General features: G+C 41.0%; 1 protein-coding gene across 1 annotated transcript in view; it reads left to right on the plus strand.

The window, feature by feature from the left end:
* The window catches only part of adamts17 (ADAM metallopeptidase with thrombospondin type 1 motif, 17), a 130,318-nt gene that overhangs the window by 34,044 nt on the left and 83,959 nt on the right, over window positions 1-12,315 (plus strand). The window contains exons 5-6 of the mRNA XM_063470505.1: window positions 829-912; window positions 6,395-6,552. Coding sequence (XP_063326575.1) covers window positions 829-912; window positions 6,395-6,552 — 242 coding nt within the window. The remainder of the gene's footprint in view (window positions 1-828; window positions 913-6,394; window positions 6,553-12,315) is intronic.

Raw genomic sequence — 12,315 nt, forward strand, 5'->3', positions numbered from 1 at the left:
ATTTCTAAACCAGTAAAAATGTTGAAAGAAGTTACTCTGTATTTAATATGTGAGCATTTAAGTCAACTTCATTAAAAAACCATAACATGGTAGCAGTAGGAATAACTTTTTTAGTGTTTGCCAGTATAACTATCTTAAAGTTATACTGAAATTTGCAATTTCAGCCTTCTTACTTGTGTACTGTTTGGTCTCATACTTACAATACTACCTTTGAAACTTGGTGTACTTTTAACCTTGGCGTACTAAACTCGGAAACCCAGTGCACTTTAAATACAGATCGATTTTCCTAAATTCTTATACAATTTAGTTGCAGAGGGACTGAAGCCTATCACATTATCATCAGGCGACTTTACACACTCGAGTGTGTTACCCTTATAATCACAACATTAATGCAGACAACTACACTCTCTTACACTTGTAGCCAATTTAGAATCACCAGTTAACATGACAAGCTAGTCATGTGTTTGTACCACTGCACAATATTGCTGCTCATAACCAAATTAACAAACCCCAAACCTTTTAAAATACATAACCAGTTAATATCTGTTTAGGCTATGTTAGGTTGAGTTGTTTAATTTATGTCTGATAGAAAAATGTGATGTTGATGTCAACTGTCTAATCCAAGTGGATTAAAATATTCATTTGCAATAGTCAGTTTGTTTATTTGCATTAGCAGGTTATCCAGCTTAGAATCATGCATTATTTCTAATGGATGTTATCAGAAAATTGTCCTATTAATTTTGACATTCACTCAAGTATGTTGATGACTTTTTTTTCCTTTATATTACTTTTCACATGGTTCAGTTGTACTAATTCTCATTCTTTCAGGTCTACAATATGTTTCATCACCCGAGTCTCGGAGTTAGACTAGACATTCGAGTCACCAAGCTGATGCTGCTTTACAACCGCCCAGTAAGTCTGACATTTCGCCTTCTTTGACCCATATTAAAATTGCTTTCAACTCTAACAACCTGAGTTTCATAGGTTTCTGACATTACCTCTCTCTGAGGTGTGTGTGTGTGTGTGTGTGTGTGTGTGTGTGTGTGTGTGTGTGTGTGTGTGTGTGTGTGTGTGTGTGTGTGGGAGTGTGTGAAAAAAGAAATTAAAAAAAACAACCCCTTTTTCTCTTTCAAAACAATCTGCCCAAACTTTACAGGCTTTTTTATAAATTTCATCTATGCAAAGATTTATTCTCAATGTGTGCCTTGTGTGGATCCTTTGAGTGACTGTGTTAAAATTGCTTGATGATGACATTTTTTTCACTTTTATAACCCTGTTTTCTTAAAATGTGGTGTACTATGTATACAATTCAATGATTACATATAGTGTAACTCACTATCTTTGATTCCAGTTCGCACAAAGACAACAAATGGCAGCAAAAGCACACGTACTGTAGTCCAGCGGGTGTGTTGGTTGGTCGGTTGTTTGCTGCTAATAGACGTACATTAGTTTAAGTAAGCTAATTAATAACAAAAGCCAAAACTAAATGGAATATAAAGAGACTAAAACTATGATTCATTTTCGGGGGTCACTTTGGTATTCCCCCTGGCTGCAACAACGAGTTTTATGTTAACAAATGAAGAATATGCTGTCCACTTTCAGTTCTGTCCAAGTGGTTCTTCCGTTGTTTGGCTAGTGTTAGAATTTATTTTTATCTTTAAGGCTATATACCTCATAATTTGCATCACACATATGGTTTATCCTTTACTGCACAAATTTATGTAATATCAAGTAGTTTTGAACGTAGACTGTTACACTATGACCCCCTGTCAGGTATGTGGGTGGGGGTTGTGATACCTACAAGAAAACAGGGCCATAAATTCTGGTGTTTGGGAATGCATTCCTTCCCCTTCTACAGGCCTGGCGAGAGGACAAGAGGCGGGTGCCATGGTGATGGCATTGTTGCATGCAAAAGTGTCATCTCTATTAGGGATGGGTATCGAAAACCGGTTCTTGTTGAGAACCGGTTCCCACTGTTTCAATTCCTTGGAATTGTTTGCCATTTTTACAAACGATTCCCTTATCGATTCCAGTCGCCCCGAATGACGTCACCACGTTGCGGAGCGTCATTTACCTGGCAGGAAACATGACAGCTCAAACGCTCAAAAGTTTTGTTATACTTTATGAGAACGGATGACAACAGGGCAACTTGCAATACTTGCAAAGTAGATATTTCATTTAAGGGAGGAAACACTACGAATATGCAAAAGCATTTGCTCACAAAACACGCGATGACCTTAAATGAATGTCGTGTTTTTAATTCCGCTCCGGACTCGTGAATCTCAACCCAGCAGCAGCTGTAACGTTTGCACGTCCTCTCCCGTTAATGCGGCAGGAAAATAATCAACTAACAGTGCATATTATGTTAGCGCGATCTGCCTTATTACAAAACCTGCCATTACTGTGCGCTGCATTTAGGTGACCATGATGAGAGAGACAGAGTCTGGCTGGCTCAGATGCTGGCATTTCTCGCTGCAGTCTACCGGTAGCGTCTCCTTTCAGGCCAGGATAGACGAATGTCACCGAGCAGTGACTAAGTTTGTGGTAAAAGGCTTGCACCCATTTGCCACAGCAGATGCCCCCGATTTTCAGTAAGTGAATGTGTTTAATTGTAGGCAGGGACATTACTGGATATTCTTGTGTTATTGCTACAGAAGAATATTTATTTTATTATTTTACATTTACAATTTTTTTTCCCGGGGTCCATGTGACACCCCATTGAAGAGCCATAGGCTGTGGATCTCTTAAGATCTCACTGTTGGGTTTGTAAGGCCATGCTACTCCTAAATTTCTATCTTGTTCAAAGAGAAAATATAAAACAAAGTTCTAAGCTAATCGACCTTAGTGTTCTCCTTTTTAAAAAAATAAGAATCGATGAAGAATCGAATCGTTAAACAGAATCGAAAATGGAATCGGAATCGTGAAAATCTTATCAATACCCATCCCTAATCTCTATAAAAGGAGATGTTCAGAAAGTTGTAGAAGTTGAAACGTGAGCCGTACATGAGGTCTAAAGGCTTTCCTCCAACTTTTGACCAATCGTGTTAACATACATGCAGATAAGATAAGATAAGAACTTTATTTATCCCGAGGGAAATTATTTTGTCTGCCTAGGTGTACCAGCCTTTTGTCTCTGAGCCAGAGAGATGGAGGTCCATGGCGGCATATAAAAGTAATCTGAAATCCTAACCGTTTGATAATAAATTGGGAAAACTTGTAATTTGAGCATATTTGTCTTCTCTCTCATAAAAAAACAGACAATTCTGAACCCAACATGGGGCTTGATTGATTTGAGGAGAAGATCACCATTGGCGAGCAGAATCGGAGCGATGTTGATTTGAGCCTCACCAGATATTCTGAACCGAGCCTAACTGGTTGCTCGTGAAAGAAAATGGGCCCTAATAAAAAGGTAGGCAGGATTGCTGTTATTGAAGCATAATTTTAACACTAGTTACATTGAAATGGAAAAATCCACCTGTTAGCTGTAATCCTCAGGTTTGTAAAGCACTCTGCTCCACAGTGTAAATAAGTGTAGTGTTGAGCAGAATCTTTTTGAGTCCCCAGACCAACAACCTGGTGTCTGACACTCTAAATTTAGTAAAAAGGGGTCACTCACTCACATTTGGGCTTTGCTTTTCATCACTTCTAATATGAAGTAATCCATTCAAGGACACGACTTGAGGGGTAAAAAAAAGTCTTCAAAAAAGTGTGGCATCTTTTCCTCTGAGTCTGTTTTTTGTTTTGTTTTTTTCATCGCATACATCAACCTCTTTTCTTTCCCAATCGTTCTTCAGTAAGAAACAAAGTTATGTTTGTGGTATGATGTGCATGTAGTAAGCTGTTATGTTAAAGATTATTGTATTGCATAAAATACTGCTTATGACATCAGCTGATTGCACCGCCTCAGTACACGTGACCAGACCAGAGTCTCCAGATTGTCGGTCCCATGAACCACCTCACTCAAACAGGCTCTCGTCCACACAGTGCTCATTTATAAAGTGCTTTACAAACCTAAATATTACAGCTAACAGGTGGATTTTCCTGTGTCTGTGTAGCTAGTCAAACATCAAAGAAGCACTTACTGCTAAAGAGACAGACTGAAATCCTTGGTTTCTTAACATAAAACTCATTGTTGCTGCCAGGAGCAGTGGAAAAGTGACCGCCTTAGACTGCTTTTTTAGTTTTAGTGTCCTTATTTTTCCTCTGAGTTGTTGGTGCTGTTGTTAGTTAACTAATATGAACTAATGTTTGTCAGTTGAACCCAATCAATCAACCAACCAACCAGTGACATCACATTGTGTACTGGCACAAGATGGTGCTAAGCATGTTCTTAAAAACTTTAAAAAGTAAGTGCTTAAGGTTAAAGTGAAAATGAAACACTACATTTATAAAAGCCAGTTTAAACCATGCTTGGGCATTGTTAAATACTGTCTGTGAAGCTGAATGTAAGAAATAAGTGCTTGAAATTTAAGTTTAAAAAACATGTTTAGCGCCATCTTCTGTAATTACAGAATGTTATGTCATGAGGTTGGTTGGTTTGCTGTTTTACATTGGTTTATGTTAGTAAGCTAGTGACAGAATTCACTGTGACCATATGCTGTGGAGCCTCTTCTTGTTGTTTAGACATTTTACCTGGATCCCCGTTTAAAGATGTTTTTTGGTCCATCTGTTCTTGTATGCACATAGCTTATAACTCTCTGGCCTCTGGTCAAGTCCGGTTTACTTCAAGAATGCTGTTATTCACCCTATACTTAAAAAAAAGCCCAAACTTGACCCTTCTATTGGTCAGCTATAGACCAATCTCTAAATTACCATTTCTTACCAAGATTATTGATAAGATTGTTGCTAAGCAGCTAACTGCTGCTTTAGATAAATACAGCATTCTTGATAAATTTCAATCTGAGTTCCGTAAAGGACATTCAAAGGAAAGAGCTCTTCTCAGAATGTCTAATGATTTTTTGGTGCAAAGTGACACATGAAATTGTTCTGTCCTCAACCACTGTATCAACCAAGTGATCACCAGATCTCCTTTGAAAGGTTGAGGTATTGGGCCAGTGTATCGGGATCTGCCTTAGAACTGTTTACGTCATATCTTTCTGTTCTCTTTGTGTGGCTGCTTCCAATTATAGGTCTTCCTTAAGCCATCTTAATTTTGGTGTACCTCAGGGTTCTTTTTTGGGGACCTTATTATTTCTGGTTTACACGATCCCTCTTCAGCACATTTTGAGTACTTTTAAAGAGGTCTCATCTCCCTGCTACACAGATGATATTCATTTATACATCCATTTTAAGTCTAATGAGGTATCGAAACTGCATGTCTTACACAAGTGTTTAGGCTTTATAAAAAGCTGGATGGATAAAAATTTTCTTCAACTTAATCAGGAAAATCTGAAATTCTTGTTTGTGCTCCAGAAGAGCATACAACTCCAATAATGAAAACTCCTGGTCCGTTAGCCTCTTATGCCAAGTCTTCCATCAGAAACATTGGGGGAAATTTTGACTCTGGTTTTCCTTTAGATGGTCATGTTCATACTCTGTTTAATTCATGTTTATATCACTTATAAAATATTGTTAAGCTAAGTAATATAATTGGATTACTGTAACTCATCATTCACTTGCTTAAACAAAGCATCATTAGACCATCTGCAGACTGGTCAGACGTCATGCTGGGATCCAAGGAAATTCAGCAGCGAATGAGAAACAAAGTAATTGAGATCTCTTAGTCTGGGAAAGGTTATAAAGTCAAAACACAGAACTGTGATGAACCTTCTCAGGAGTGGCTGGCGGAGCAAAATTACCAGAGTAGTGCAGCGCTGACTTATCCAAGAGGTTACAAAAGACCCCAGAACAATATCCAAAGAACTGCAGGCCTCACTTACCTCAGTTAAGGTTAGTGTTTATGACTCCACCATAAGAAAGAGACTGGGCAACAATGGCCTTCATGGCAGAGTTCTAAAATGAAAACCACTACTGAGCAAAGGGAACATAAAGGCTTGTCTCAATTCTTTTCCCAGAAAACATCTTGATGATCCCCTAAACTATTGGGGAAATACTCTGTGGACTGATGAGACAAAAATTGAACTTTATGGAAGATGTGTGTCCCTTCTAAAACATCCATCTCAAAGCAAAGCAGCAGACGGACTCACTTGCTGTCGGCATTTCCCCGCAGCATCCACAACTAAAAAAAGAAATGTTCTCTCCTCCTCACAGGCTCAAAAACATAGCCCATAGGGTTTTTGAGTAGGTTATCAAAGCACCTATTGGCTTTGCCTTTCAGCAATTTTGTTGTGTCAAACCAACTAGCCTAATGACATAATGTTCATTGTTCATAAGTCACAATTTTTTTTCATTATTATCAGAATTAAATTAATTTACTGTGTTTACTGTTCTCCAGGAAAAGCTAAAGGTGGGCCATCATGGAGAAAGATCTCTGGAGAGCTTCTGTCACTGGCAGCATCAGGAATTTGGTGGGCCTTGGTACCTTGGTACCAACCATGTTCCCGGTGGAAGAGATGATATCCCTCCAGTGGATAGTGCTGTACTGGTCACCAGGTATGCAGCTATGAACTGTTTGAACGCTTCTTAGAACTTCACTGTGAGGAAGAGAGCTGTCATCTTATTGAGTCTGATTGTTGTTCCCCATCATAGCAAAAACCTCAGCATTATATAAAATTGGCTCACCAGTTCTCCACTGCCCAGGCCAGACCAGTGCCATCTTGTTCTATTAGGGTCCAATCATGTGCTGCCTGATACTTGTAGGAAAATACACCAATGTCTTGCCAGCAATTATGTTTGTGTTTGCTCAGAGATGTGTGAGGTGCAGAATGATAAATACTGAATAACTCCCACTAAGGTGGGGTGAGGCAGACAGCGAAGAAGCACTTGCTGCCTTGCCAGTGCATGCAGTCAGCAGTGATGACATAATTAAGCACTTTAAAGAGCTGGGTTTCAAATCTTATGTCAGGACCTGCAGAGATGTATGCAATACAATGCAAGTTTGTTGGTAGCATAAAATCAACTTCTGTGAGAGATGCTGAGACATGCTTATGAGCCTTCTGAAGAACAACTGCAGAAAGAGTGTGATTACCGGCAGCCATTCATATATATACTGGTCCTCAGTCATGTCAAATTTTGAGATATGACAATGTTTTCTGTTTTTATAAACCTTAATGCCATGAGGTGTGAAAATCTCTGCCCAGCAGATTAACTGGAACCAGAGGAGAGCACAAGAAGAAATGCTTCACAATTCATTTTCTTTAAGAACAGTACAACTGAATCCAAAAGAACACATGAAATGCCCTCTCAAAGCAGGTCGCTCAGGAAAGTCAACTGCTCTGATCCTACACTCAATATCTTTGCCAGTAATATTCAAAGTATAAGTGAGAAAAGCTTCGTGTGAGTATTTTACATAAATACCAGTCAAAGAATCCTTCTGCTCTAAATGTTTAATTGTTGTCTGTATCACTGTAGGTGTGTCAAGGTTAGTAGCAAGCAGTTCTTCATTGCAGGAGTGTGTGTGTGTTGGTACATGACCTGTGTTACGGATAAATTAATCAGATTGATACCATAGGTGCATCTACTAAAAGTCTCAGACGAGCTTGAATGTCGGTGACTAAAGGTCGGACGTCAAGTTTTCTGAAATCTCGTAAATGTGATAACTCGAGAACACAATGATGCAGGACTTTCAAAATTGATAACATGGTTGTGTCTGCTTGGAGGCTGAGGGGTAGAACTGCAGTATTTTTGTTTGCAGTAAAAACAGGTGCCTCACCCTGTGCAACGACCAGGGAAAACACTATCCTGTGGACCAGGAGTAGTGGTCTGAAAGACAGTGAGTATGGACTGGTGAGGTCTCCGTGTTGTTTCTCCATCTTAAAGCATTTGTTTAAGGCGGGGGTCCCCAATCCCAGTCCACGAGGGCCAGTGTCCTGCAGGTTTTAGATGCGTCCTTGATCCAACACAGCTGATTTAAATGGATAAATTACCTTCTCAACATGTCTTGAAGTTCTCCAGTGTTGACCCAGGGTGAGATCTAAAACCTGCAGGGACACCGGCCCTCGTGGACTGGGAGTGGGGACCCCTGGTTTAAGGTCTGCTGTTGCTCTGCATGAATTGCGTGATGGACTTCAGTATCCCGGACACAGGAAGCTTTGACAGGAGACTAAAGTTTCAGCAGTCTTTATAGTATCCTCTATGGGCCAGGTTTGGACCTGCTACTTTAACCATGTGCATGATATACGCCCATCAGTGAAGAGCCCGTCTGGTAGGTGAAGAGAAGTTGGGTTTAAGAGATTAAACACCAGAGGGGTTGAGGTCCTGGTCATACTGCACACTACGTTGTAGTCTAGGAGACAAGATGGTGATGGAGTCTGGTAACGCTGAGCCAGACAGGGTTTCTGACCATTGTGGGGGGTAAGGCAAAGGATCTGGCATTGAGACTGGCAGAGGCATTGCTTTTTCCACAGCTCTCTGATTCTGTTTTCTAAGATAAGTGAAAGCCAAATGTACACATTAAACAAATCGTTTCTCCACAAATAAAATGCACGTGGGGTTTGCAGGATCAAAAGAGCAAAGCCACAGGATGGCATTGTCCTGTGTGATTTGCTGATGGATCCCATTTCTGATACCAAGTTGTTGTAGAAATTGAGTACATTAAATAAAGAGTAGATTTTATTCTTGCAGCAAGGAATTCAGTCAGCACAAGGCACGAATTCAATTCAACTGAACAAAGGAACCAGGCTCTACTTATATAGGGTCCCCCCTATATCTTTATTACCCTATTGCCTGTCAGAACTTAACTGCCCAGAGGCAGGAAGCAGGATATTGGCTCAATTAACAGAGATCCCATATACTTGCACTTCTGCAAGCATAATGTTGGCACAAGAGAAAGAAAGCTGCAACTTAGTATATAACAAAATAATCTTCTAGAGTCATAACATTGATGAATAAGCAGTTCATTTAAACAGACCATCTTGTGCAGTTGTCTGATGTCAAAAATGTGCTTCTTGAAGAATGGTCAAAAATTCCCATATGCACACTCCTTAACGTTGTGGAAAGACTCCTCAGAACAGTTTAAGCTGCTATGGTTATGGCCGAGCTTTCATTGCGATCGATAAAGTGTATGTCAACAGGCAGCTTTATTGCGACCAGAAAACCACATCATGGCTGTACTAATCCTGAGTCAAGTGATCTGTATCAACACAAACGGCTTTTTCTGATTCCCTTTTCATTCTCCTTTTTTCCCTTGTTTTTGTTGTTGATTTTTGAAGGTCACTTTGAAATGGTTCTTTGGTGGCTGCACTGTTTTATTCTCCTTGTCACTTTCTTCTTTCTGCACTCATTATGTTTGCTTTGTCCACAGTGCTGCAATTAACTACATAAATAAACAGCACAGACACATAGAACCATACAACTTAGACACACTCATGTCTGATTACACCTTCCTTTCACCAGTACACCATGCACATTCTCGCTGAGACCGTTCTTTAGTTAGCAGCTCCATTATGAAGGATATCACAGACACTCATATTCATTTGACCAATATCAGTGGTCATGTGCCAGTGTCTGCCTCTCTAACACAAGAAACAGTCACACCACCAATTAAGAATTGAAGATTTAATACACCAGGTTGCATTTGTAGAACTTTGGACATGGTAATAAATCTGGAAAATGTTTGTTAACCATCCATCCATCCATTCGCTTCCACTTATCCTTTTCAGGGTCGTGGGGGGTTCTGGAGCCTATCCCAGCTGTCATAGTGCGAGAGGCAGGGTACACCCTGGACAGGTCGCCAGTCTGTCACAGGGCTAACACACAGGGACAGACACCCATTCGCACTCACATTCACTCCTGCATTCACACCTACCCAGGGGAGAACCCACGCAAACACGGGGAGAACATGCAAACTCCACACAGAAAGACCCTGGTCTGATGGTGGAATTGAACTCAGGACCTTCTTGCTGTGAGGCATGGTGCCACCATGCTGCCTGTTTGTTTGTTAACCAGTTAAAGCTAAATAATAAAAAAACAAAAACGATTTACTCTATTAAGGATTCGACTGGGAACCTTACTTATAATCTATTTGGTTCATTCTTCATCGATTGGATCAAAAGACTATAAGGCTCTACAAATGCTTGTGCTATAACTAACCATCCTACTTCCCAAAGCTTCCAGCTACAAAGAGGCGCCAGACGAGGCCTGTCCAGTATCCTCCTCACTTTTTGTCATTTTCATTGAGCCACTAGCAGCACCAATCTGACAAAATGTAGATATTAAAGGAGTTCAAACTGAAAATACACACCATAAAGTAAGCCTTTATGCTAATGATGTATTACTTTTCCTTGGGAACTCACAAACTTCTTATAAAGACGATCACACTTACAGAAAAGTTCTCATCCTTGAGGTTATCTCCTGATGTTTGTATGTGCAATGTATTTGCTTGAATTGATTTTTGCTAATTTATAAAAAAATATAAAGTTTTAACAGCATTATACTTAAAATTCAGCTCTGTCAGAATCAGAGTCAGAGAGACTTTATTTATCCCCAAGGGGCAATTAAGATAGATACCTTGCCGACCATACATACAGTACACAAACATCACATTGGGGAGACAGGTCAGGCTAGGTAGCACTGGCCGGTCGATCGCACGAGCAGCGACGCGGAAATGAACAATAGAAAATGCACAACATGAGGAAAGACGAGAAGAAAAAAGAACTCCCCCCAGACTGAGCTCCAACAGGGAGATCAGTTTGAGAACAGACAAAAACCCCACCTCAGCACATGAATTATCACATCTCACAACATAGAAGACATAAGCTTCGAAGGCATTTGGAGGGGGTGGGGAGGGGAGTGTAGGTATGTGTCAGTATACATGCGTGTGTGTGTGTGTGTGTGTGTGTGTGTGTGTGTGTGTGTGTTCCGTGTTCAGCCGAGAGAAAGTGTCCCTTCACCTGGTTAGGCAAAAGTCAACAATCTTCGGTCAACGTGGATGGCCTTGAAGGAGGGGGAAGAGAGTCACAACAACAGTCTTGTCATCTAAGGAAGAATTTTGTTATTCCCGTCAGCTTGTGCCTTGAGCTTCCAGCTAGCACCAGGGGGGGCAAGATGGTGAATGTTTGGGTTTAGTGCAAACAACTGCATCCAATTTTTTACAGTAGGTCTAATGTCTGTCACTGGTCACCAATTCTCTCAATTCCCGTTCTTCTTCTCCAAGATCTTATCGATATTGCATTCAATAAACACAGTCTGAGTACTTACAACCCTCCACATCGTCTATCATGTCAGCCAGTCTTGTGGGATTGTGAACAGCTGTAGCCGCTTCTTGTTCTTCGATAAACCAGGTCCGAGCCAGCTCCAATCAGCCAGAACACTGTTGTCATGGTTCCAAATTGGTAGATGTCGTTCAGTGTCCTCCATCGAGAGTGTCACCAGACACACGATGCAACCGACCATCGAGTATCCGGCAGCAAACGTCTCAGCAGGACAATCGGGCTCTCCCAAGCCCAGGAGGGTGTCAATTTCGGTACTGGACCAGGTGATCAAATCCATTAGGTTTTTAGAGAACAAGTCTGGGAGACTCTCTGAGGGTTAGAGGTAGGCAAGACTATACAAAAGACATGAGAAGCCAAGCAGCACATAAAAGCAGGGTATAAGATGCAACCAGGCAGGGCATACATTGAACACCATAACCAAGTGGCTGGCATAGTATACCGGAACATCTGTGCCGAGTATTGCCCTGAAGTCCCGAGGTCAAAATGGGATTCCAGGGTGGTCAAGAATGATGGAGCTAAGATGGTGTGGGGCTTTCAGATACAGATAGTGGTAATGGCTAACCAACCAGACCTAGAATTGGTAGACAAGCAGAGGAAGACGACCATAGTGAAAGATGTAGCTTTACTGAATGTCAGTAACACCAGCAAGAAGGAACATGAGAAGCTGGGGAAGTACCAAGGACTCGGAGAAGAACTGGAGAAGATGTGAAGGGTGAAGTTAACAGTGGTCCCAGTGGTAATAAGAGCAGCCAACAACCCCCAAGCAGTCCTAGGAACAGCAAAGATGCTGTGCAGGAGCCTCAAACTCCCAGGCCTCTGGTATAGAACCCGAGCTTGAGGGACTGCCCACAGGGGCAAGAGGGGAATTTAAAACTATATATGGGTTCTAGTGGCCACTCTTTCCATGATGATGTACACATACTCGACAGGGAGGAATGCTGGTTTGAACAGGGAGTCAAGTCACTCATGGCCATTGATCAATGATCTTTGATCAGTGGCTATTGATCAGTGGTGGTGACAATTAATGATCAAGAAACTGACCTCA

The sequence above is a fragment of the Pelmatolapia mariae genome, linkage group LG1, assembly GCF_036321145.2.
Source record: "Pelmatolapia mariae isolate MD_Pm_ZW linkage group LG1, Pm_UMD_F_2, whole genome shotgun sequence".
In the NCBI taxonomy this organism is placed as follows: domain Eukaryota; kingdom Metazoa; phylum Chordata; class Actinopteri; order Cichliformes; family Cichlidae; genus Pelmatolapia; species Pelmatolapia mariae.